Raw genomic sequence first — 23725 nt, 5'->3', positions numbered from 1 at the left:
TCTAACAAAGGGTGAGAGTAAAACCCAAAGAGGCCTTTACTGCAGCATCAAATCAAAGGTAAACCACATGGAGAAGAAGAATGGCAGAGCAGTGGGGCTTGGACAGGGACAGCATGGTGACGGTCAGCTATGAAGGAAAACACTTCACCAGGTCTGACCTCAGATCAGATTCGTTTTCTCAGTTTAGTCCATACATGGTCATCTGCTGGAATCGGATGCAGCGTGCTGTTCCTTTCACGCCCAGCTGAATTCGGTCCCTTGGGTGGATCTGCTTTTATTTGTTACATTCTTGGGGGGGGGGGGGGGGGGGGGGTCTTACAAATAGCTGCCTTAGGAAAACCCTTTAAGATTTGACTTAGAAACATTAAAGGTTCTCCTATTTTGAGGTTGGAGAATGCTCTTAATACCATAACACAATAGGTTTGTGTAGAGAGTAGATGTATGTAAATGTAGATGTATGTAAATGCATGAACAGAAACACCTTAGGGCCTAGAGAACCACTCATCATTCATTCCTATGTAATGGTAGGGGGCAGAGTTCCTGATGGTTCTCTGGCCTGCCCCAAACTCCTGCTGTCCTGATAAAACCTAGAGAATTAAACAGAAGTTTGTATGTATGAGTTTGCGTAGACGGAGGCAGGTGAGGTGGTATGAGTCAATGTCCTCACCTTGTTTGCTCCGCCTGCCATTCAGAGGAACCCGGACGTCACCTCCACACTTGATTTACTGGTTTGATTACACACCCACACATGTGCACACACCGTACGATTCTGAATCCATCTGCAGACCTGACAACACACGATGATTCCTAGTTTCCTCTCTTTCTCTATCCCTCTCTCTACCTCTATACCTTTATCATAGTCCCACATATTCTTTTTCTAATTTTCTCCCTCTCTTTCATGTTGTTAGGGGCTGAGTGAGCAGAGTTTTGTATAACCTGACTGCCCTCTCTCCCCTCACATGTCAGGCGGGGACACAGCAGCAAGGGTGCTGTGTAGACTTGGATGTCGCCCTGAGTGCCCTCTGCAAAAGTGGGGCAGGGACAGACTGAGGACAACATGGGGACGCTCTGAGGACACAAACGCACCTTTAAAATGCACTGGGTTAACCATGGCTGAAATAAGATGGTCTTCACCCACAATGCACTGGTCTAGCCATTCCTGAAATAAGCAAGCCTTCAACCACAATCTACAACACAACTAAAACAAAACTCCACATACTCTCAGACATTGGAATGAGCTCTTTCTTGGAACTAAGGAACATGAGGATATAGAGGTTTAGTGAGTGAGGGCCCAGGTCATGCACGTGTTTGAAAGGTAGACATGTCTGTCCTCCTACTAACGTGGCCCGCGCAGGGGAGGGTTCACGCTACATCAGTCACTGCTGAGCTTCTGCGGCGGCCCATGTCCGAGGGCCCCAAGGCACACATAAAAAGCCTGATGGTTTGCAGACTTGAGGGCTTATAAATGAATGATACTGCTCTGTGAGGTGCCTTTCATCGTCCATGCAAGAAATGAGAGGTGTACTGTACCCATGTTCTGAGCCAAACACTAATTACTTCTATAACCACAAACACATTGCTTCAAGAATCACACAAATTGTGAAATCCTCACACAAAAAACAGTTGGGTGGAACTTTCACAATCTGAAATCGAACTCAACCACACAGACAGGCTCCCACACGCAAAGGTGTCCTGTACGCACAATTCTAAATGATTGTCTACAGCAGCTGCCCCACCCCTCCCCTCCATCATCCAAGGAAGACCTTCCCAACAAAGGTCCCTGTGTGTCACCCTATAGGGGGAGAGCAGGGCCTCCCCTCCACTCACACACAGTGGACCACCTGCCCGTGTTTGTTTTGATCAGTGTACGCACATGGACCCGCTCAGACCCCACCCCCTCATGCCCGGGGGAGAGGGGAGGTTAAAAACAGACTTGTAGGGAAAGGATTGGCTAGCCGTGTGACCCGCCCCCTCCCCTTGTCCTAGCCAAGAGGAGGGGGAATGGGCGGGGGGAGTTCTTGGAAGTATTGTGTGGATCGGGGTCAGGCAGAAGGTATGTTGTGGGGTGCGATGGGTGAGTTAGGGGCTTATGCAAAGCATATGTGGGACAGAGGAAGTTAGGGTCAAACATGTGGGTACCAGGAAGGAGCGGGAAGAGATAAACGAGCTCTGGCTTGTTTTTCGGAGAATGGGGGCCAATAAGCCCTTACTGGCTTCTTCTTGGAGCAGATCACACGAGTCAGCAATGTGGCCCCTCGAGTTTATGGCCAGGATCATCCACTTTAACAGAGTAATCGGTCAAAATTGTGTGCTATCCATGCACTGATACCCAGGACTGGAAATAGTTTTGGGGATTTGCATGTGTAATTTTTTCCTTATTGATGTTGATGTTGATTTTGGACAAGGGTTGGCTCACTAGTTGAACTACAGCTCTTCATGGAAACTGAAACATGGAAGCAGAGTTTCAGGAAAGATAACCAAGTAATGTTTTTTTCCCTGGACACATGATTCGAGTAACGTCCATATAACGGAGCTATACAGGTTCTCACATGTGACTGCAACGCAGAACCCCCATGTCTGATATGGTCTTCAGTCACGGCAAACTCGCCTGCCCCCAAGGTTATTCAAGTAAATGACTTAGCGCTCCCCCTGGAGTGTAAATTAAAGAAGTCACACCCTTGTGTTTTACTCGTGGAATGAAAACAGAAATACAACACAATAACTTGAGTGGATTAATGAGATGCCTTTATTGTAGATTTGGAAATCCAGTGACACTGACACAAGACAGAGTCTTCACCGTGTCCCCCCTCCTCCCCTACATGAGCTGAGGGCGAGAGAGCAGGACGTACCTTGATCCCGCTAAATTTCCTTAAATTAATCATCGGAGGAAAACAAGGGAGGAAAAGAGAGTGAGACGGAGAGATAGAGAAAAAAAAAAAGTTGGTGAAACTCTGTGTTTTCCACGTGCACTTCTACGCAGTCACACACACACACACACACACACACACACACACACACACACCATGCATTCAGGGGGAAGGTGGGGGTGGGAGGGAATGGTTCGACTCTGCAGCATAAGTGATGAAAAAGGAAGGAAAAAAAAAATAATGAAAACGCTTCACTTTAAAATGTCAAGTAAAACCCTCTATGTGGTCCTTAGTCAGCCCTCGTCTTATCTGCTCCCAAACACACACATCTCAACGCAAAACAAACCCCCCCATCAAACAAACAAACAGCGAAAGACGTAAACGCTTCTACAGTTTAGATCGGGATTGCCTGCTTAAATATGGTGGTGGATTTGTTTTTTTTTTCTTTTTTTCTTTCTTAAATTTAATCGCACAATTTTATTTCATCATCAGATACACATGTAACTAAAAAAAAAACATCTGCTCATCTAAAGTCAAACTATACCCCAGTCTTCGGTCTGACTCCTCCCACCCAGAACACACATACACACACACGCAAACACAAGTTTATAGATGATGTCGAGTGGCCACAGGTGTGTGTGAGTGTGTATGTGTGGTAGGGGTAAAGAGGGGCATTGGTCCTGTAGAGGCTTAATCTTCTTCACTGCCGCTGCCTCCGGAACGTTCCTACACAAACACACACACACACAGATAATCAGCATTCAATAACCTCCACTTCAGTACAGTGACTGGCAACACACACTTAACAGGAGTTCACACATGCCGAGAACGTACAAAACGTACAATTGTAGGCCCAGACTGTGGACACAGTGACTAATGTGTACAGTTCCGGTGTGTGAATGTGAGAGTATAAGTGTGTATGACATCAGATTGTGTGTTGGGGTGGGGGGGGGGTTCTGTCTTACCTCTTCCTGCTCTTCCTCGCTATCATCGTCGCTCACTACTGGTTTAGCGCGGGAGCCACGCCCCATACGCCGCCTCCCCCCCTTCCCCCTTCCCTCGCTTCCCTTCTCCTTCCTGCTCAGCTTAATCTTCACCTTCACTGAGCGCGCTGAAGGACCGGAGGCAAAAGAATAAAACACAAACACAACAAGGGTAAACAAATGAGACACACAGGCAGTCCTAAAATACACGTCAGAATAAAATGAAAATGCTCAAAGGCAGTTGGATGTGGAGTAAAACGTATGGGTGATAAAGAGAGGCGATTCTTACACTCCGATTCGGAGCCTTCGTCAACATCGTCGTCCTCTTCTTCACTTTCCTCGCCCTCACTGTCCTCCTCCTTCTCGATCTTCTGGCGCACGCTGGTGAAGACTGACTGTAGCACGATGGAGTCTTCGAAGATCTGGGAGGAACACACACTCTCACGTGTTACAGTGGGCAGGCCAAAGGAACGTGTGTTCAAATCTGACCATGATCTGATCTCCCTTTTAACAGGGCCCAGTGTTGGACAAAAGAGGAACTCTTGAGTATGGCATCTCAGCTGTCTCTGGCCCACTGCTTCCTCTCTTCCACTTGCTCGCTCGCTCGCCCCCCTTAGAGAGTCTAGTGCCTTACCAGTGAGCCCTCCAGGTTGAAGGTCTGGGCGTTCTGGCAGAGTAACATCACGTCCTTCTCCAGGTCATTCAGGCTGCGGTACTTGTGGCTACGGATCCTCTCCTGTTTGGGGGGGGGGTGTCAGAGAACAGAGGAAGACGGGTCAGAAGGAAAGATTCAAGGAGGTGCTCCCCATCCCCATGGAAGGCTAAACGTCCACAGACTGTTCAGCACTGGGAGGTCACAGAAGGGCCACTCCATGAGGCTACATGAAAAACACTGGGCAGAGCACAGATGTGCTACATGGGACCGCAGGCTCACCTTGATCTTCCTGAAGTCCACGGGCTTGCGTATGAGCTCGTAGTACTCGGGCAGCTCCTTGCGGGAGGGCAACACAATGAAGACCTCACTCAGCTGACGGCCATTGACGCTGGGACAGGTGAAATGCAACACAAAGTTAGCAGAGTGGACAATAAACTCATGGGGAGAAAGGGGGTTGAGAGAGAGAGAGAGAGAGAGAGAGAGAGAGAGAGAGAGAGAGAGAGAGAGAGAGAGAGAGAGAGAAAAATGCACATTAAAAGTGCATTCATGAAAATTTGGCTGAAGGAAAAAAAAGAGTCTGTAGACGTTTCCATCAGCTGTGTTATGAGGGTTCAAAATGGATGCTCCCCTACTCAAGGACAAAGTTGTGAACTGTGGCTTCAAAACTTCAAAAAATCTCAAAAATAGTGGGATGGGCATATATAAAAGACAGATGGACAATACCCTTCCTTGTGCGAGCAGTTGTCCTCACCTGTCCTTATACTTGATGACAGCGTCCACGACCTTCTTCATCTTCTTGGTGAGGGACGGGGGGTTGGGGGACAGCTTCTCGGCTGGGGGACGCCCGCGTTTCTTCTGTTTCTTGGTGCTGCTGCCATCCTCGTCCTTGTCTCTGCCGCGACCACTGCTGGAGCTGGGTGTGGCGGGGCCAGGGTCGATGTCGCGGTGCTTGCGCTTGCGAGTGGTTTTCTTGGTCCGCACCTCATCCTCTATCTCCTCCAGATTGCCCTCCTCTATGGCCTGTAGTCCGGGGGGGTGGGAAGGGGAGAGGTTAACATGAGCGCTCAGACCGCGGAGAGGAACTGCTCCAGACATTCCTAAAGCAGCTCTGCTGTCACTACTGGTCACTTTAGGCACCTCAGTCGGGAACCATGGGGGAAAACTCCTGAAGTAGGGTCCCAGTTCTACTCATTCAACTGCCCTGTCTTTCTATCTATACCTGCTCCTGCACACCCCATTGACATTAGTGTCATTCAGCTACACAACATGGCGGCTGAAGAGTTCAGTGTTTTATGGAGAGGATGGATAGATGGAGAACAAACTGCACAGGTAACCAAGGAGCAGAATAGGTAACCAAGGAGCAGAACATGTTAACAAGGAGCAGGACTGAGAGCCAACATCAGAGCTTTAATAATTAAGCTGAGGCAAGTTTCCTTTTAGGCTGGAAACATCATTGAAAATTCCTTTTACCCTGTTGTCACCCTCTCCCATTACCTCTGACCCCAGCCTCACCTTGAGCCACTGCTTCTCGGTGAGCGAGTCGCTGTAGTCCACCTCCTTGCGTGCGCGGGAGCCGCGGCCGAAGATCTTCTCCTCCTCTTCCTCGCAGGTGAGCCGCTCCACCTCGGCGTCGTCCTTGATGATCCACGAGGGCAGCTCGTCCTCCTCCATCAGCCGCGGCTTACGCTTGGGATTGCGTGCATCCTCGCGGCGACGGTCCAGATCCATACGCTAGTGGAGGAGAGGGAGAGAAATGGAGAGAGAGAAAGAAAAGATACAGGTGAAAAATAATTGATACAACCCATGTGTTATATATCCAATATTCTATGGCTAAGTGCCTACTCAGGTAGAAGTTTGAGCAGTGGAACTGGACTTACCATGAAGTGGTCAAACTCCTCTTCGCTTCTTGCAATCATCTGGTTTACCGTCTCATCATCTGGCACTTCATCTTCTTCCTGCACAATCGACACAGGGGACTTCACAATCCAAATAAAAATGTTAACAGAGCCACAAAGACACACATTCAGCCAACATAACATGAATGAATGATGAAAGGACTGTTTTTACGGTGCAGACTCACAAATGAAACTGACCACATTTCCCAACAGTATAATTACTCCACCACAGCATGCTTAAACCACCTTCATTACCTCCCCGACTTCCCTTCCCATCTCTTGTGAATGAACACATTCTGACACATTCTAAAACATTCCCTTCCCATCTCTTGTGAAAGAACACATTCTGACATATTCTAAGACATTCCCTTCCCATCTTTTGTGAATGAACACATTCTGACACATTCTAAAACATTCTCTTCCCATCTCTTGTCTCTGTAAAACATACACATGAACACATGAAATTGAAGCTGAGACTCCTGTACCTCATCTTGCTCCTCGTGCTCCAGGATGGCCTGCAGGAAGGCCCGCCGCTCGTGGCTGGACGACTTCTGGTCGAACATGCCGGCCTGGATGACCTTCTGGTCCACGTTGAGCTTGTACTTGGCGGCGGCCAGGATCTTCTCCTCCACGCTGTTGACTGTGCAGAGGCGCAGCACGCGCACCTCGTTCTGCTGCCCGATACGATGGGCGCGGTCCTGGGCCTGCAGGTCCTGAGGAGGGCAGAGGGACACAGAGGCGAGGCTCAGCGGAGACAGAACAGGATTGGTGGGAATGTGTGTGTGTGTGCCAAAGTTTTTTTTTCTTCTTCCTTTAACCGACGACACAGTGATGGTAAAAGAACAAGAGACGTTCAGTATTTTTTTTAAGCCATTATGATATGAAAAAAAAAAAAAATATATATATATATAAAAAAATATATAATTGCTGGTGAGGAGAGCTTCTGAAAAGGAATAACAAGCCTTACCAGGGTCCAGATCAAATGTTAACAGTGTGTGTAATGGAACTGTGGTGGACTTGTGGTGATGTTCTTACCTGGTGGGGATTCCAGTCACTGTCGAAGATGATGACTGTATCTGCTGACTGCAGGTTCAGGCCCAGGCCTCCAGCTCTGGTGCTCAGAAGGAACACAAAGTAGTTTGACTCAGGGTCGTTGAAGTTCTTCAGCAGCGTGCCACGGTCCTCTGCCTTAGTGGTTCCTGTGATGTGAGGAAAACCAGAACTATTTAAATCATCACCAGGAGATAAAGCAGACAAGACACAGGAGACAGAGAATCAACTCGTCAAAGACAGAGGAAATGAAGATAACTCAAGAGAGGAGGATCACAGAGAGGAGAGAGAGAGAGAGAGAGAGAGAGAGAGAGAGAGAGAGAGAGATATAGGGACAGCGTGCCAGTACTGGAGACAGAGGCCTGATAGGACTGACTCAACCAGAGTAAAGGAGCCTAAGAATGAACTGAAGAAGACAGGCTGCATCCTCTCACCGTCCAGACGCATGTACTTGAAGTTGCGGTAGGTGAAATAGTCCTCCATGATGGTCATGAGGGAGGTCATCTGACAGAAGAGCAGCACCTTGTGGTTGGTGACTGCCAGCTTGGGCAGGATCCGGTCCAACACCTCAAACTTGCCAGAGGCACGGTACAGGTCAGGCCTGGGGAGAGGTCAAGGGTCAATGAAAGGTCATGCTTGAAGTTTGTACTGGCTACCAGTTGTAGTAATATGACCATCTCCCAACACACTGGACTACAGACGCTGCTGCTGCCTACTGAGAGTCTACCATGACACGGCGGCTATCATAACACTCACCCACTCACGATGCCAGAGGTGAAACCCAAGTGCTCGGAGAAGGACTCCTGCAAAACAAACCCAAACAAAAGGCATGATGAGCCAAAGGGAAGGAAAACACACAAAGCCGGCAAATGCAGTGCAACTACCACGTCAACAGAACAATTTAAGTTTCAGTGTGGAAAAACAGACAAACAACAAATGCCATCTTAAGACATTCTGGTGTGGTGTTCATCTCTGTAGTTATGGTGGGGCTGGGAGAGCAGTGGGGGCTGCTTGAGGAAGGGGGTGTTAGGGACTCTGAAGTGAGACTCCTCACCTCGATTTGCTGGAACATGTAGGGGTGGTTGCAGATCTTCCTCAGCTGCATGATGGTGTTCATCAGAGTCTTGGTGCCCCCCTTGCCCTGTGTGCGAGCAGGAGAGAGAGAGTTGAGACATGAGGTCATGGCAAAACTAGGTGTATGGTCAATACTCACGCTACTTGTATGGCATGTAATGTATGGAGTGTAGTGTATGGTATATTAGTCCACATCTTGTTCCCTTCTCACCTTCTTGTCCTTCTCGGAGCCGTCGGTGAGCAGGACTCCTTTGGCCTGCATGTGTCTGTACAGCACCCTCTGCAGCGCAGACATGTCGCACTTGATCACGTACTCCACCTGGTGGACCAACAGGGACATACATTAGGAGAGGACAGGTGTTTTACGTTCTTGACAGGGAGTTAACGCTCGCCATCGCCTTCCTTCCCTGCTCTGTGGCAACGCAACTATTTGATTTAAAAGTGTATAAACGTGTGCTTTTGTTTAATACATTCTTTGAATGATGTTGGCAAGCTAGTTTGTGTGGTCTACCATCGTGCCTGATTGCCTGAAGACCTGAGGTTTCAAAACTTTTAATTTCTTTTCCTGATGAAAACCGCTGGACATAAACAAGTTGTACTGGCCACTAGCAATGAACACAAACACTAACCAGTAACTTTTAGGACCCCTTCCAGAAACTAATTTGAGTGGAGTTTGAGTTTACGTTTGCTTTGTGATATGCTTTTGCTTTGAACAGACCTTCTCGGGGAGCTGAGCCTCCACTTCCTTCTTGAGCCGGCGCAGCAGGAAGGGGCGGAGCACCTTATGCAGACGGCGGATGATCAGGATGGTCTCCTCCTCGTTCAGGTCCACCTAGGAGAAATAAAGAAAACAAAACCCTTAGCAAAAAAACCCTCTTGAGGTAGAGCCCTGTTAAAACGCACCACACCAAGCTCACACAATACACAAGTGCTATTGGAGAACAGGGCAGCACAGGAAAGAGTGCAGAGAGGAACCTCTGACAGAGTAATATTGTACAGAAGAGAAAGAGGGTAGGAGTGCGTCTCTGTATCCACCTTCTCTCCGGTCATGGCGAAGGGCGCGTTGAACCACTGCTCGAAGGTGCTGCAGCTCTTGAAGATGGTGGGCAGCAGGAAGTTGAGCAGGGCCCAGAGCTCGGGCAGCTTGTTCTGGAGCGGCGTCCCTGTGAGTAGCACTCGCCGTGGGGCCAGGTAGTGTGTGTTCAGAACCTGCGTCAGCTTGCAGTGGTGGTTCTTCATGCGGTGGCCCTCGTCCACGATCATGTACTTCCAGCGGAGCTGTAGGGGCACAGGCAGGGGCATTGGAAGCATGTATGCCTTGAGGCACTTTAAACCAGAACTTTTTTAGAAAAGGTTCCAGTAAATGTCAGGCATGTGTGGGCTGAGGGGGCCATTCAGATTTGCATGAGTAGAATCTGCTTTTCTCAAGGGTGAGGGTGAAAGTTTTTTTTTGCTCTCCGCTTATGCATTTCTTTGTTTTCTTGTGCATTTATTAGTTTGCTTATGCATTTGTTTTACTTGTTTATTTGTGGAAACAAATGTCAGGCAATAACTCAGAAAGACTACTTTCAAGGTCGGCAAAGGTTCCCTCCTCGTTTTCTATATATGCAACTCTCCCATGTCTGTGGGAGTTTTTGAGAGCATAAGGCATATGTTGGGAGCAGGCTTACCTTGGCCAGTACTTGCTTGTCCTTTATGATGTACTCATACGTGGTGAGCAGCACGTTGAACTTGCCACTACGCAGCAGGGGGACGAAGGCGCGGCGAGCTTGTGGGGATCCCTGTCAATACACACCACACACACACACACACACACACACACAAGTTTTGTTATCCTTGTATACAACCTACTGAATGATAACATTTCTTACTCCCAACTATAACATCACAATGCAATTAGTCATTCCTCATTCCTCTTCCATTTCAAAGAATTTCAATAATTAAAAAACAAAACCTGATGTCTTAGACTACACTTACATCACAATTCATAAAATTTTCCCATACAACACAATCACACCCACACAAACACACCTAGCCTTGAAATCCTTCTCTAGATGAACATAATATCAGCTGCATCATTCACACATCAGCACATCACCGGTCCACCCACCTTGTAAGAGATCTTAATCACAGATGGAGCCCATTTGTCAAACTCATACACCCAGTTGGAGAGGGTTCTGAAAAAAACGGATGCCGGTTAGAACGACCATTCGAAATGCAGAGTGGAAATGCTTGTAATTTGCATAAAATCCAATATGAAATTGATTCACTAGAGGGAATTCACATTAGGTATAATGCAAGTAGGGTTGCAAAATTCCAGGAATATTCAAAGTTGGAAACTTTCTATGGGAATTAACGGGAAAATATGGGAATTAATAGGACATTTTGGGGCTATTTATACTAACTGTATTTACCTTGTCATATGGCAGACAATGGGCCTCATTCTCGAACATTTCCTTAAGTGTCTTCTTAAATATCTTCTAACCCTAAGATAACATCTCCGCCGGATTCATGTACGCCTGGAAATGTTTTCTTAAACTGCTGAAGTGTTCTTAGCTGTGCACTGATTCTTAAAATTGAACGCATCTTCTCGTACACCTGAATTTGTAGGATTGGGGGGGAAAAAAATCGATTATTCGATTTTTCTCGATTCTCTCTAAAACGATTCTCTCTCGATTCAGATAAGTTCAAAATCAATTTTGAAATAAAAAAAAAAAATGTTTTATGTTGAAATGCAAGCTGCATCGATTATTGGATTGTTCATAGAAAGTCAAAATTGTGACAAGGAAAAGCTTTTTCTCTAATAAAAAATAGAGAAGGTAATTCATCTGTTGATTTTCTTTAATTATCAAACACAAAGTAGGAAGTGTAGCAAAGACTGTGAGTAGCAAACTCAAATGTTTTAAAAGTCTAAATGGATTAATAATCGTTTTATCGGTTTAGAATTGATAATCGTTTTTTTTTTACACATCCATTTTATGTTGAAATGCAATTATCGATTATCAATTCAAAACCGATAAACGATTATCGATGCATTTCAACTATTGAATCATTTGAGTTTGCAACTCAGAGTCTAAAATCACTTACTACTTTGTGTTTGATAATTAATGAAAATCAACAGATGAATTACCTTCTCTATTTGCTTTATTAGAGAAAAAGCTTTTAATGGTCACAATTTTGACTTTCTATGAGCAATGCAATAGTCGATGCAGCTTGCATTTCAACATAAAATGGATGTGTTAAAATTACAAAATCGATTTAAAATCGAATCGTTGACCTCTGAACCGATTTCAAATCGAATCGTGAGGTGCCAAGACATTCCCACCCCTATGAATTTGCATATATAAACACCCGCTAGCTTCTTATAAGGGCATAGCGACGTGTGCAGAACACACAGAATCCACAGGCAATGCAAAAGCCACTTGAGACTGATTAAAATCATGTCAAAGCGGAAAGCGAACACAGGTCTGTTATGTCGTCAAGTGCATTTTAAAATACTACTCTCACCCAGCCAGCGTAGGTTTTGCCTCAAACTTACTGGAGCGACTGTTGCAGAATATAGACTTTTCCACTATGGCTATATCCACGCGATTTAGTTTAGTCCTTATTTATTTATCCACTGCCATTTGCAGTGTTCGTGTAGTGCTTTTATTTATTTTAGAACATCACAATGCCTCGTAGAATCATTACTATAAATGTGAAATGTAATTGATACAACGTAATTATCATCATATTTATACGTAATAATGATACAAATATTCTTGTATTTATTTGTATTCTAATTATTTAAATCCGAGGATGTCTGTAGAATGGATGTGAACTCAATCACCAACGATTTCTCACAAATTCAGCCCTATAGAACATGGGCACACTCCAATCTAGCGTTATAGGCTAACTTTTGCAAAAATAAAATTCAAAATGTCCAAAATTCTTGAGCTTAACTTCCCATGGAAAGTTTCTGGAAATTTACCGGAAACTTTCCGCCCCTCTGCAACCCTTAATGCAAGTAAGGTCGAAGGAAACTGGTTTATTCACATCAAATCATAACGCCTCCCTTGATAAGGGGGGAGTACACAGCGCATGGAAACGAGCACGGACTTGTATTCCTTCATAATGCACTTCAAATGCACAAAGGAGTTGGATGGAAACCCAGCTTGAGACAGAGAGTGAGAGGGATGGATAGGGCCTAGCCGGTGAGCCTTCACTTACGAGAGGGGCACGATGATGAGGAAGGGTCCGTTGATGCGCTTTAACTCCATGAGGTAGGTGATGAGCGCAATCGTCTGGATGGTCTTCCCCAGGCCCATCTCATCAGCCAGAATCCCGTTCAGGTTGTTGTTGTAGAGGGACACCAACCACTCCAGACCCTTGACCTAAAGAGGCAGACAGACAGAAACAAAAGAGACAATAAGTGTGAGACATCGGAAAAAAAACCTCCGCTTTATCCGCGCAGGGACCACTAAGTTACAAGCTTGTGCTCTGGGCTTCCTGGAGCGATGCACTGAGTAAGGTAAGATCATGCGCTGCACTGAGTAAGGGGAGGTCATGCGGTGTTAGTGCGTTACCTGGTACTGCTTGAGCTGGCCATTGATCAGAATGGAGGCTTGCTTATCCACCGTCTCTGTGACAGCGTGGGCCACGGCGTAGTAGGACTGCAGGCCACGGTTGAACGCTGCCGTCCCGTACTCGTCGTCCACGTCCTGCTTGGCGTTTCTGAGGGACAGATGGAGAGGAAGGCCGACATTTGAAGGGCACTGTTCAAACATTAACACCAACATCGATTGACAAACACAAGTAGAAACCTGACATGGCTCCTTTTGTGGAACTGGCCTCAAGTGGAGACAACAATTATCTTGTGTCTGTTTTTTTTGTTCTAGGAGGTTGACCTGTTTGAGACGTTTCGAAGGCCAGAAACTAGTCTGACCCAGGGACACGCCACACGTACCCACAAACATTCTGTTGTGGCAGCTCGGTCTGGGACAATCCATTGGAGACAGATAAGACTTGCAGAGAGCGCCATCTTTATATACAGAATCAAACCTGACCTTCCTCACTTAAAACAGCTCTGATATGAGGGCAAGGGGCAGCCGTGGTGATAAAGCGAGACTAAAGGGATGAAAAGAGAAATCCTCACTCGATGATGCAGCGAACGTCCCCCTCATCTGCCTCCGCAATGTCTGGGTCTGGAATCAGCTTCTTCTCCACAATGGGAGCCTGAGATGTCTGTGCCTGATCATCTTCGTCCTCCTAACAGAGATGAGAGGGGGGGGGGGGCACATTGGAAATTAAACTCATGCTCAGGTTCTGTAGCAAAACAGCAATTAGAACAGCCATCTCTAGTCCGTCTCAACATATGGAAACAGACATGTAGTCAGAGAAAGATGGTTGGAAGGAGGGAGGGAGAGAGAGAAAAAAAAAAAACAGAGAGTGACTGTACCTCCTCTTCTTCTGATCCACTGTCTTCACTGTCTGAACGTGGCGCCACTTCATACCTATGCGAACAGAGGTTGAGAGAAATCTGTTTAATGCCACCATCACACTCTCACAAACACACACAATTTCATATGACAACACACATGTACTCAAAGACCCATCCCTTGGCGCCACTCACCCAGGGTTCATCTCCAGCCAAGTGTCCAGCTGGCCAGATTTGGGGGCCTCATCCCCAGTCAGGATATTGCCGCTCTCCATGTGGATCACCTTCACCGGCAGGTCACTCATCTGACTGGTCTCATCCAGAGGCTTCAGGAGCCACAGCAGAGGAGCACAACATTAGCATACAAACTAGCATAGCTTGTGGCCTAAGTTTGTTGGATCTGCATGATGGGCCTGTGCTTCTGTGCAATTAACTAAGTTCAGCACACGCTCCAAAAAAAAAATATATATAAATAGACTGTTGCGCTTCACCACCCACACATACACACACACTGACCTCTCCATCTGGGCCCAGGGTCTGACCATCTGCATTCTCTGGCTATTGAAGGAAACACAACACACACACATTCAGTCAAACCAGATTTAACACAGACAATTTCCACTTAGTCGTTTTAAACTTTAGGGCAAAGTATGTGAGCAGCGGAAGAATGACAGCTTCCCGTCACCTGCTATTGTTCTCTCCCTTTCCCTCACCTTCTTTTTCTTCTTCTTCTTCTTTTTCTTGTCCTTGGCGGCCTGCACCGCCTTGTGTGCGCGCACCAGCTCGGTGAGGTTGGCCACGTACTCGTCCGTCTGCTGCAGCAGGTAGGCCAGGCGCTTGTCCTTCTTCTGGTCGATGAGCTTTCGGTAGCCCTCTTCATCCTCAGCCTTTGGTTAGAGAGAAGTGTGAGTGATGGAACCTTTGTGTAGGCGCTATGCACATGTGTGCGTGTTTGTAGCCAATATCAATCAGGCATGAAAACGGGTAAGGGGTGAAAAAGGTGAGGAGGATATTACCCCTCTAGGGGGGGTCCGGGGGCGTGCCCCCTCTGAAAGTAAAATTTAAATATTCCATATTTTAAAGAGTCAATCTGATGCAGTTTGAGATGCTTTTTGTCCAACCTAGGGAGAGCTGGAGAAACTTATATTTTGGCCTCCTTACTTAGTATTATGCAAGCCATTTCATGCCAGCCTGTCACTGGGTCTATCATTTACAGTATATGAGGCACAATGTGGTAAGGGCACCACAAATGGCTTAATGCATAGCCCCCACAAGAGATGCCGTAACTTAATTTGTCTACTCTTCCATCATGATTGACAGCCAATACAATGTTATTCAGATTTCAATACATTTTATTGGCGAGGCCCTTCGCGTTAATATTTCCATGCACTCGCATCATCCAGTTATTCAACATAATAAATCAGCGGCGAAAAAAACAATACAATCATATATTCTTTAGAAGTACTAAATGATGCAAAATGTAAGGATCTCTTTTCATTTATGGAATTCTTGTCAAGAAAATATGATTCTATAGTTTTTTTTGCCGCTGATTTATTATGTTGAATAACTGGATATATATATAAATATATGTTAGGCTCCTATTAAAGTATCCATCTATCTACTTCCAGTGGCACTTGCTCTTGACTGCTTTGCCTCATAGCTTGGCGACTTGGCCTTTTTGAGCAGAGCATCACTGAAGCCTTCCATGTGACAAGAGTCCCCTTTGCAGCCATGCTCACCTTTCTTGTCACCAAAGTGCTTATCATGTCAGTGCTCAGGGTTGCTCTGTATTGGGTCTTGTTTATGGTAACGAGACTGAAAATGGTCATCTGACGTCATGATTTGTTTTATACCTGCAAGGCTTGTAGGTTGACTGGCTGCAATAGTAGGAATTATTTGCTACGTTAACAGTCTGTAGTCAAACACCTTTGCAATGGTCACTTTGCCCCAACAGAGCGATTCAAAGTTGAACATGGAGTCTCCGTGGCGTTTGAGTTAATGTAGCTAAATGATCTTACTCCATCAGTTATTCACACCGTAGCCGTCTCGTAACCAGGCTAATCACATCATTGCTAACTTTTTCATACTTGTATCTGAAGGTTATACCCCTTGAAATGAATCATTCCGTTAAGTTACCGAACACATGTTTTAACGTTTTATATGCTAACATTACGGTCACACAAAAAAAATGCGTCCAGCAGGGATTCCAAAATTGTCCGGGATTTTGCCTCGTCGGGTATTGTTTCTCTGGGTCTTTCACAAATTAGTTATTACGTCTTTACACGTTTTTGAAAGGGTATCACTTACGTTCCACCTTCTTGCGCGAGCTCTGTCATTGGTCAAACTTTCCCAGTGTTGACAGATATAATTGATTACCCTCCAAATACGATCATTTTGAGCCTTTGATATGATACGCAATTTACAATCTGGCAACACTGAGCACCTTGCCGCCGCCAGCACTAGTTGCTTACAAATGTACATGTCATCTGAATATGAAAAATATGTCCAAACCCCCCCCCCCCCCAAAAAAACAAAACTCATCTACACGATTCACGTAGGTCACCTATTTTGTTTTCAAAACGGCGAATTTCGCTGAAAGGTGAGTGATTCTCATGCCGGATCAATGTGTGTGTGTGTGTGTGTGTGTGTGTGTGTGTTCATGTAGCCTCACCATCAGCCTCCTCATTCTCTCCTTCTCGATGCGCTCATTCTCTTTCTTCTGCTCGCGCTCAGTGTTGGCGTGGTAGGTGGCCACAGCTTTGGTCAGCTTCTGGATCTTGCCTGTGATGGAACGGTGATACTCCTTGAAGTCCTTGGCGTGCTGAAGGATGCTGTTGAGGTATTCCTGAAGATCAAGACACAAACAGAGCCATTTAGAGCCAATGTACAGTACAAACTGAGAATCCTACCACAGGGGAAAATATCCATTTGTGCATTTGATGATTTTACATCTGATATCTTGAACAGAGGTTTCATACATCAATCCTTTAAGCTTTAGTCTCTATTTCACCACATTCAACCCAACAGATCCAGCCATTTTATCTTTATAACTGTAACCTGATGGGAAGAATAATGCTAATCTGGGAATCAGTAACTACAGCACGAGTCAAAAGGAGCTCAAAATCGCATGGATGGACAGATGGATAAAGGATGGACAGATAGATGAAGGACTAGTCATACTGCAGTGGGAGACTTGGGACCATCTGAGTGTGGTTGCAGTGAGGCACTGGTGAGGTTAGGGTACCTGGTGCTTCTGTCTGCGCTTGCGCTCCTGCTCGATCTTCTGTTGCTTCTCCAGCTTCTCTGTGATGCGGGCCTCACGCAGGGACTGTCGCTTGCTGCGCTTGTAGGCCTTGGCATTCAGGGCCGTCTCCAGCGCCGTGTCACGCCGCATACACACCACCACGTCCTGCCTCAGCTGCAGAGGGAGGGGGAGAGAGAGAGCGAGTCGGAGAGAGAGTGTCACTCAGTGCATGTTTAAACACAGTCCTTAGTTTCAGTACTAAAGCCTATAGACACAACTTTTGATTATCCATAATATTTTCAAGACGCGTGCAAAATTGCTTTTATACATGTACACATGCATTTGACATCTAAACAATTAAACCTGCGGAATTCGGCCTTGTTTTACGCTGATTAACAATGACTCAAATGTGGAGACCCATCTCCAGGCACGCATGCAGGTCAGAGTGGGCTCGAGGTCTCACCTGTCTCTGGAAGTTGAGTAACCTCAGAGCCTTGAGTTCAATGGTCGCTTTGGTCCTCAGGTCTCCGGCCAGAGAGCCTGGGAGGTTCTCCAGCTCCTGGATGCGATGGGCGATACGAGCCTGCAGCCTGTCACACAAGCATGTTGAGGAATATTACTATGCAGATTATTCAGGCATGCAGAAGCAACCAAAGATAGTCAGTAGAGATACTGTATTTAGTGTGTATGTTTCAAGACGTGTTAGTGTGTGTGTGTGTGTGTGTGCGTGTGTGTGTTTGTGTCTCACCTGTACTCCCTCTCCTGCAGGATTTCCACCGGGTCAAGCCCACGGGGCTTCTGGATGGGCGTGATGCGGTTCTGCTTCTGATGCAGCATCATGGGTGGCGGCTGGGCTGGTTGCCCAGGCGACTGGGTCTGAGGGGGCATGACGGGCGAGGCAGCGGGCGGAACTGAGGGGGGCGCAGGGGAGGGCCTGCCACTGGGCTGGGGGGGAATGAGCTTCTGTGGGGCGTTGGAGGGGGGTGCAGCATTCACCATGGGGCCTGGAGGGAAGACATAATTGGAAATTCACAGTAACTGTTAAATAGGGGCATATTTTCCTCTTATACCATTACTTGCACTGTGAATTATAATGGCTGAAATCTCATGAAAAACTATTCTAAGTGGGAGTTGCTCTGGCTATTATATTTTGTACTATATATATATATTTCTAGAAAGTCAAAAAGGTAGAAACAAACTTCAATGACGTGTTTAAAAGTGTTTTGTTTTCAGGAACGTTGCACGTCAAAAGGCACCCCCCTTCCTTGCATACTGAAGTATTGCTAAATTCACCAGAGATTGTTTCTGTACTAGCCAGTTGATTAACTTGTTTGTTAGTCTGTCTGGGCAAAACTCACCCTCAGGCCAGGATTTGGGTGGTCCATTAGTGGGCTGCCCCTGCATACCTGGGGGGACTCCAGAGGGTCCTGGGGGAGGCATGTTGGGTCCAACCATTCCTGCAGAAGGGGACAGGAGCAATAATAAATACAACCGCCTATATTTCGACATTACACTGCAACAGACTAACATGGACACGAGAGCTTAGCTGGTGAGAGCTCTTTATTGAGCTAAGCTGATGCACAATATCTTCAAATCCAACCAGCAGATGTCACTGCGTGGCCACCTGGAATTCTTTCAGGTTATCACTCTGTTCACTCCAAGGACCCCAGACTTCCCCTTTACCATGAGGTCTGTTGTAGTTGGCGGCTGCAGGCCCGGGGCCTGCCCCAGGTCCTGCTCCGGGTCCAGAGGAAGGTGGCATGTTGGGGCCTTGTGGCTGCATGCCCGGCATGGGCCTCTTGCCCTGCACTGCCATCTGAAGGTGATCCGGCAGCACCTGCCCACGCGCCAGCATCTTGTACGCCATGATCTGGGCGCGTAGCTGGTGCAGCTGGTTCTGGTTGAAAGGCGTGGGTCCTGCTGGTCCGCCGGCACCTCCTGGGCCGCCAGGCTGGCCCCCACCTCCTGGGCCGCTGGAGCCAGGGCCACCAGGCACCCCACTCCTGCCCTGCTGCTGCTGCTGGGACATGTTCTGGGGGTCGCTGCCCTCCATGGGCACACCACCTGGGCCCGAGGGCATCATGGGGCCAGAGGGGGGGCCGTTGGCTGGGACGGGGCTTGGAGCGTGCTCAGAGCCCCCAAGAGGAGAGGGGTAACCTGGAGGAGGAGACAAATAGGGCGACGATGAACACAGATGGAGAGAGAGAAATATCTACAAGAAACAGCAAAAGGCTATGAATGGTTCAAAAATACAACACAGAACAGGTTTCACAAACACAACCATTAAAAAGCCAAATACACACTTGAATGAACCACACTAGCATGTTTATCAGTAAGTATTATAAATCTTGAGCGAAGCATAGGAAGCAGTATGAATGAACTGTCCCTGTGTTTTCACTCGTACATGCTCCACTGCATGTACCTCGGCCCTGCTTCTCTTGTGACTCTGACAGCTGCCTGTGTTTTTGTCTCTGAGGGGAAAACCTCTCTCTCTCCCTCTCTCCCTCTCTCTCAGTACAGAACAAAGCAGCACAGATGAAAGAGGGGAAATTGGCTGGGTCGGTTGACAGTGCAGCTGGCTGGCGCCCTTACGACGAATCCATGCCCTTTTCCCTCCATTGGTAAAGCCATTGCTATGAGACCACAAGGAAGTAGGTCATATAATTTGTGTACACCACAGCAACTGATGTTCAGGCATTCTGTTTGCGCTGTGGAAGTGAATACGTCCTTATGATCCAATAATCTGCTCATTTAATTTGACATGTCAACTGTTGAAAATATTTGAAGCCATCACTACTTGACCTCCACCCCTCCACTCTGCCTCAGCAAACTGGAAATAAGCTGGGAACTTAGTTCAGCGTGTGTTAAGAGCACAGCTACCAACATCCCAGCTGGCAAGGCACATTAGCAGGCACACACACACACACCTTGGGAGTGCTGGTCCATGGGGCTGGGAGGAGGGCCCATGCCACTATGGGCACCGGGTCTCATGCCCATGCTCTTCATCTGGCTGTAGCGTGGGTCGTCGGGCATGCCCTTCTCATGCATGCCTTCCATGGGCTGCAGGGGAAGAAGACAACAAGCACAGTCACAATCTTGAAGTTCAGAATCCTGTTTAAATCTAAGGAACCTACTTGATGGCTTTTACTTTTTTGTGAGGTACAACTGGAACAGGAACACGTGGTCCATAATTTGAAATGTTGATATAATGACATATTAATTTGTATTTTTAAGATGTAGCAAAAAGAAATTCCATACATATGGAGCATAAATAATCAAACGCTTTGCTTACAGACCATAGTGAGAGAAAAGCTCTGCTGGTTCTTACCTTGTGCATCTGATGCATGTTCTCTTGAGGGTACCCTGAGGGTCCCTGAGGTGGCATGGGGTGACCTGAGGAAGGAGGCCCTGGGCTCGGGCCCATCATGCTGTGGGCTGATCCAGGAGAAGGTCCAGGGCTCGGCCCCAGCATGGCCCCAGGAGATGGCCCAGGACCTGGGGAGGGACCCGGGCGAGGGGTCCCTCCCATGGGGGGGTCAGGAGTGGACATCTGTCAGCAGATGCTGGAGGAATGAAAGCAGTAGAGCACTGTCCTGTCCTGCAGAGAGAGAAAGAGAAAATAATCAGCTCCTGGCTTAATTCCAGTTAACTTCAGTTCATAAGACAGCACTGCCCATCGTGGTGCACTAGTTTCTCAAGAGCATGATTGAGAAGCATTAAGGTTATTAATCAAAAGTGGACATCATTTTACAAATACAATGTAGAACCTCTTATGAAGGTGAACACAGTTATAAAGTATAAATTATTATTGAGAATGCATGTTGGATCATTTTAAGGTCTAATAAAGACAGCATTATTAAAGCCTCTTAAGCACTTTGGGATCCATTAAGTCCACTGGATTGCTTTAACCATGAAAGGCATTCCTAAACTGCTTTTTAACTTGGTAGAATGCATAACTGCGAGGCAAAAAATATAATCATAATACTGACTAGTGAAAACTGAGCTGATAGCACTTGTGAATAATAATACATTATTTCAAATATACGTATATTAATTGTTCTACACACTAAAACCCATGTTGAATGTATTAAGGGCCCTTGATTACACATCCAGCGTCTATTGGTACAGAATTCCGTGGCGGGAGATCGGCAATATTGCTATGGATCCTTATCAATAGTGGCTTAATAGTCCAAAGCAGCATTGCTGACTTCCAAGCAATTGAACGGGCGCGGTTCCATCATGCCCAATTTTCATTAATTGACTAGGGTAAGTAACTTTAATTAATTTCTGATGTCACAAAGTTACTGACTAAACTGACTGAGGCGCACCGACAGGAGGGAGCCCACCACACTAGGATTCACCACAGCGGGGGAGGCAACCGTTCTTCTGACCCGCTCCACTGACAAACACCATGTTCCCTAATGCTACCGAATGGGAATAAACCATACGGAAAGATCTATGGAGAATACTTCCATGGCGACAGTAGCAGCATGGAAAAACAATTCTGGTCCGATAATATAAAAACTACTGGTACGGAATTCTCCATAGCAGGTGCCTTCTCTTTAACCCAGGGTATCAACCCCTTGCGTATTCCTCCATACACAACTCTACTTCGTGCTTAATCCCATGCTTGCCTAGAACCCTTAAAATGATATATAAAAACAAAGCCCGAGGCTGACACCAAACTAGCGAGACCGTGACCATGACATCATATCATGCGCGCCAGAGAGTTCGCGAAAGTAAACAGAAACCGGTAAAACCTGAGAGCAATGTAGGCTACGTCTGCCGTATGGCGCTACTTCAAGAAAGTACCAAATTAAACAACACAATCAACGGAAGTGGCCCATTTTTTTCTTATCTCTTACAAAAATGAATTTCTCTTACAACCGCATTGTACTACTATAACAGCATGAAATAATGAACACGTTTTGAACGAGGTTGCACCGATTTGGGGAAGAGATTCAGAACTCTCACTTATCTCAATCAGTCGACCTATGCCAGTGTTACACAACCGAAACAATGCACAGAAAGCTGTTATAACTTTTTAGCTTGTTCAATACCAATCTAAATTACAGACAAATACATCCATGTACTGCTAATAAGGGTGACATCACAAAACAAGATCGTGTGAAAGTTTGCAACAAAACAACAACAAACATTTGCTAATTTCACGAAGATAGCAAATGACAGCTAACCAAAACTGAGCTGCAAAAGTGTAACGCTATATACAAAGATTGTTAACTAGATGGCTGAATAGATGGTTAACTGTGTCAATAGTTAGCAAACTAATACAGTTGTCCAAAATCGGTGATTCATTAAAAAAAAATCCAATAGTGACTCTAAAGTACCAGCGTTATTTCAGTGTTTGCATGTAGGAAAAGTCAGCACGGAAGCTAACCAGAGTCAGACTTATTCAGCCCAACCTCCCCCTGTTGAAAGGCAATCTAATGGTAGCTTTGTTACAATCCAGTCCGACTGTTTTGTCCGAGAATTAACACTAAATTAGCAAACTCCATGTTATATTCATTATGGAGATTATTATTTGGTAATTAGGATGGGATTGATCAAATACAGCCAGTGTTGTTAGCAAGCCTTCTTCACACACCGTATTCGCTCCACTAGCTAGCTCGACTGCTAGCTTGTGAAGTGAGACTACTGTGGCTACTAAGCTATAGCTAGCTAATAAACAAAGGAAACAGCTTTATATTATTTAGAGACAATTTCTGAATATATTCGTATTGAGGAGAAGATAAATATATATAACAGGCGTTTATATAAACCAGTAGGCCAAAAATACTATATACAACGTAAGAAGAGTGTGGGAAACCAATTAAGAGAAAAGACAAAGACAGGCAAAACAGTCGGTTAGCTAGCTAACAACTAGCTTGCTTGGTTGCTATACTTTGGATTCAGCCTGCTAGCCGGCCATGCTGTCCTCCATCATGTTTCTAACTGTGAGAGTCTTGTCGTTTCGCTATTGCCCATTGATATGGCAAAATAACAGTTAAAAATACAAAAATCTTTCACTTTTTAACCCAAATGATCCTACTCGCCTCCCGTACCCCTGGCTCAGTCCCCGCTCTAGTTAGATTTCCAAAAAGAATAATTCATTCATTCCCCCTCTGCCGCCGAAGCTATAATGTCGGTCTTGCTGTGGAGAACGAGCTCTTGAACAAATCGACAAACGCAAACAAGGAAACAAATGTCCACATAAATACACAAATATTGATGTTGTTTTTCTTTACATTATGCGCTCTACGAAACAAAAACGGTTCGTCTGACTTACACACAGTGAATACAGGTTTCGCCGGTATATCCACTCGATTTTCGATAGCTGGCTAGAAACAAAGGGCGACGCTGCCAGTTCGCTTTTTTTCCCTCTCACCCCCCTTCATTTCGTCTGATTCTATCGCTGAGGAACCGCTTGGACGCAATGTTACAAACAGTGGAGCATTAGCGCCCTCTAGCCCCCACACAAACGACACAGAAGTCACCGCGCATGCCTGGTGTCAGCTGCACTGCAGGGTGGAATGCGGGCTGC

The 23725-nt window shown here is 46.2% G+C and overlaps 1 protein-coding gene across 1 annotated transcript; it reads right to left on the bottom strand.

Moving 5' to 3' along the window:
• Positions 1-2748: 2748 nt before the first annotated feature.
• smarca4a (SWI/SNF related BAF chromatin remodeling complex subunit ATPase 4a) lies at positions 2749-23573 on the bottom strand. The gene is made up of 34 exons (XM_080855967.1): positions 23471-23573; positions 20513-20782; positions 20112-20244; positions 18868-19341; positions 18543-18641; positions 17933-18188; positions 17648-17774; positions 17185-17358; positions 16612-16785; positions 14654-14827; positions 14457-14498; positions 14136-14266; positions 13962-14016; positions 13659-13771; positions 13090-13237; positions 12734-12897; positions 10635-10701; positions 10195-10305; positions 9560-9802; positions 9243-9356; positions 8736-8843; positions 8505-8591; positions 8207-8253; positions 7885-8051; positions 7436-7599; positions 6886-7113; positions 6383-6481; positions 6018-6236; positions 5257-5525; positions 4785-4893; positions 4485-4586; positions 4140-4272; positions 3833-3978; positions 2749-3593 (listed from the first exon to the last, which is right to left on the bottom strand). The coding sequence occupies exons 2-34, from the start codon at positions 20732-20734 to the stop codon at positions 3558-3560; spliced, it is 4935 nt and encodes a 1644-aa protein (XP_080712093.1). The 5' UTR covers positions 20735-20782; positions 23471-23573; the 3' UTR covers positions 2749-3557.
• Between the last annotated feature and the right edge of the window lie 152 nt (positions 23574-23725).

Source organism: Sprattus sprattus (genome assembly GCF_963457725.1).
Source record: "Sprattus sprattus genome assembly, chromosome: 18".
In the NCBI taxonomy this organism is placed as follows: Eukaryota; Metazoa; Chordata; class Actinopteri; order Clupeiformes; family Clupeidae; genus Sprattus; species Sprattus sprattus.
Note: the sequence above shows the minus strand (reverse complement) of the source record. Positions and strands in the feature narration are given on the sequence as shown.

Excerpts from the sequence above, each read along its gene's own strand:
- smarca4a (XM_080855967.1), bottom strand. The coding sequence starts at position 20,734 with ATGTCCACTCCTGACCCCCCCATGGGAGGGACCCCTCGCCCGGGTCCC. Across the intron at positions 18,189-18,542 it reads ACCCAAATCCTGGCCTGAGG|GCCCCATGGTGAATGCTGCA; the intron begins GTGAGTTTTGCC and ends TCTTCCCTCCAG. Across the intron at positions 10,702-12,733 it reads CTCATCATCGTGCCCCTCTC|AACCCTCTCCAACTGGGTGT; the intron begins GTAAGTGAAGGC and ends CGTTTTTTTCAG.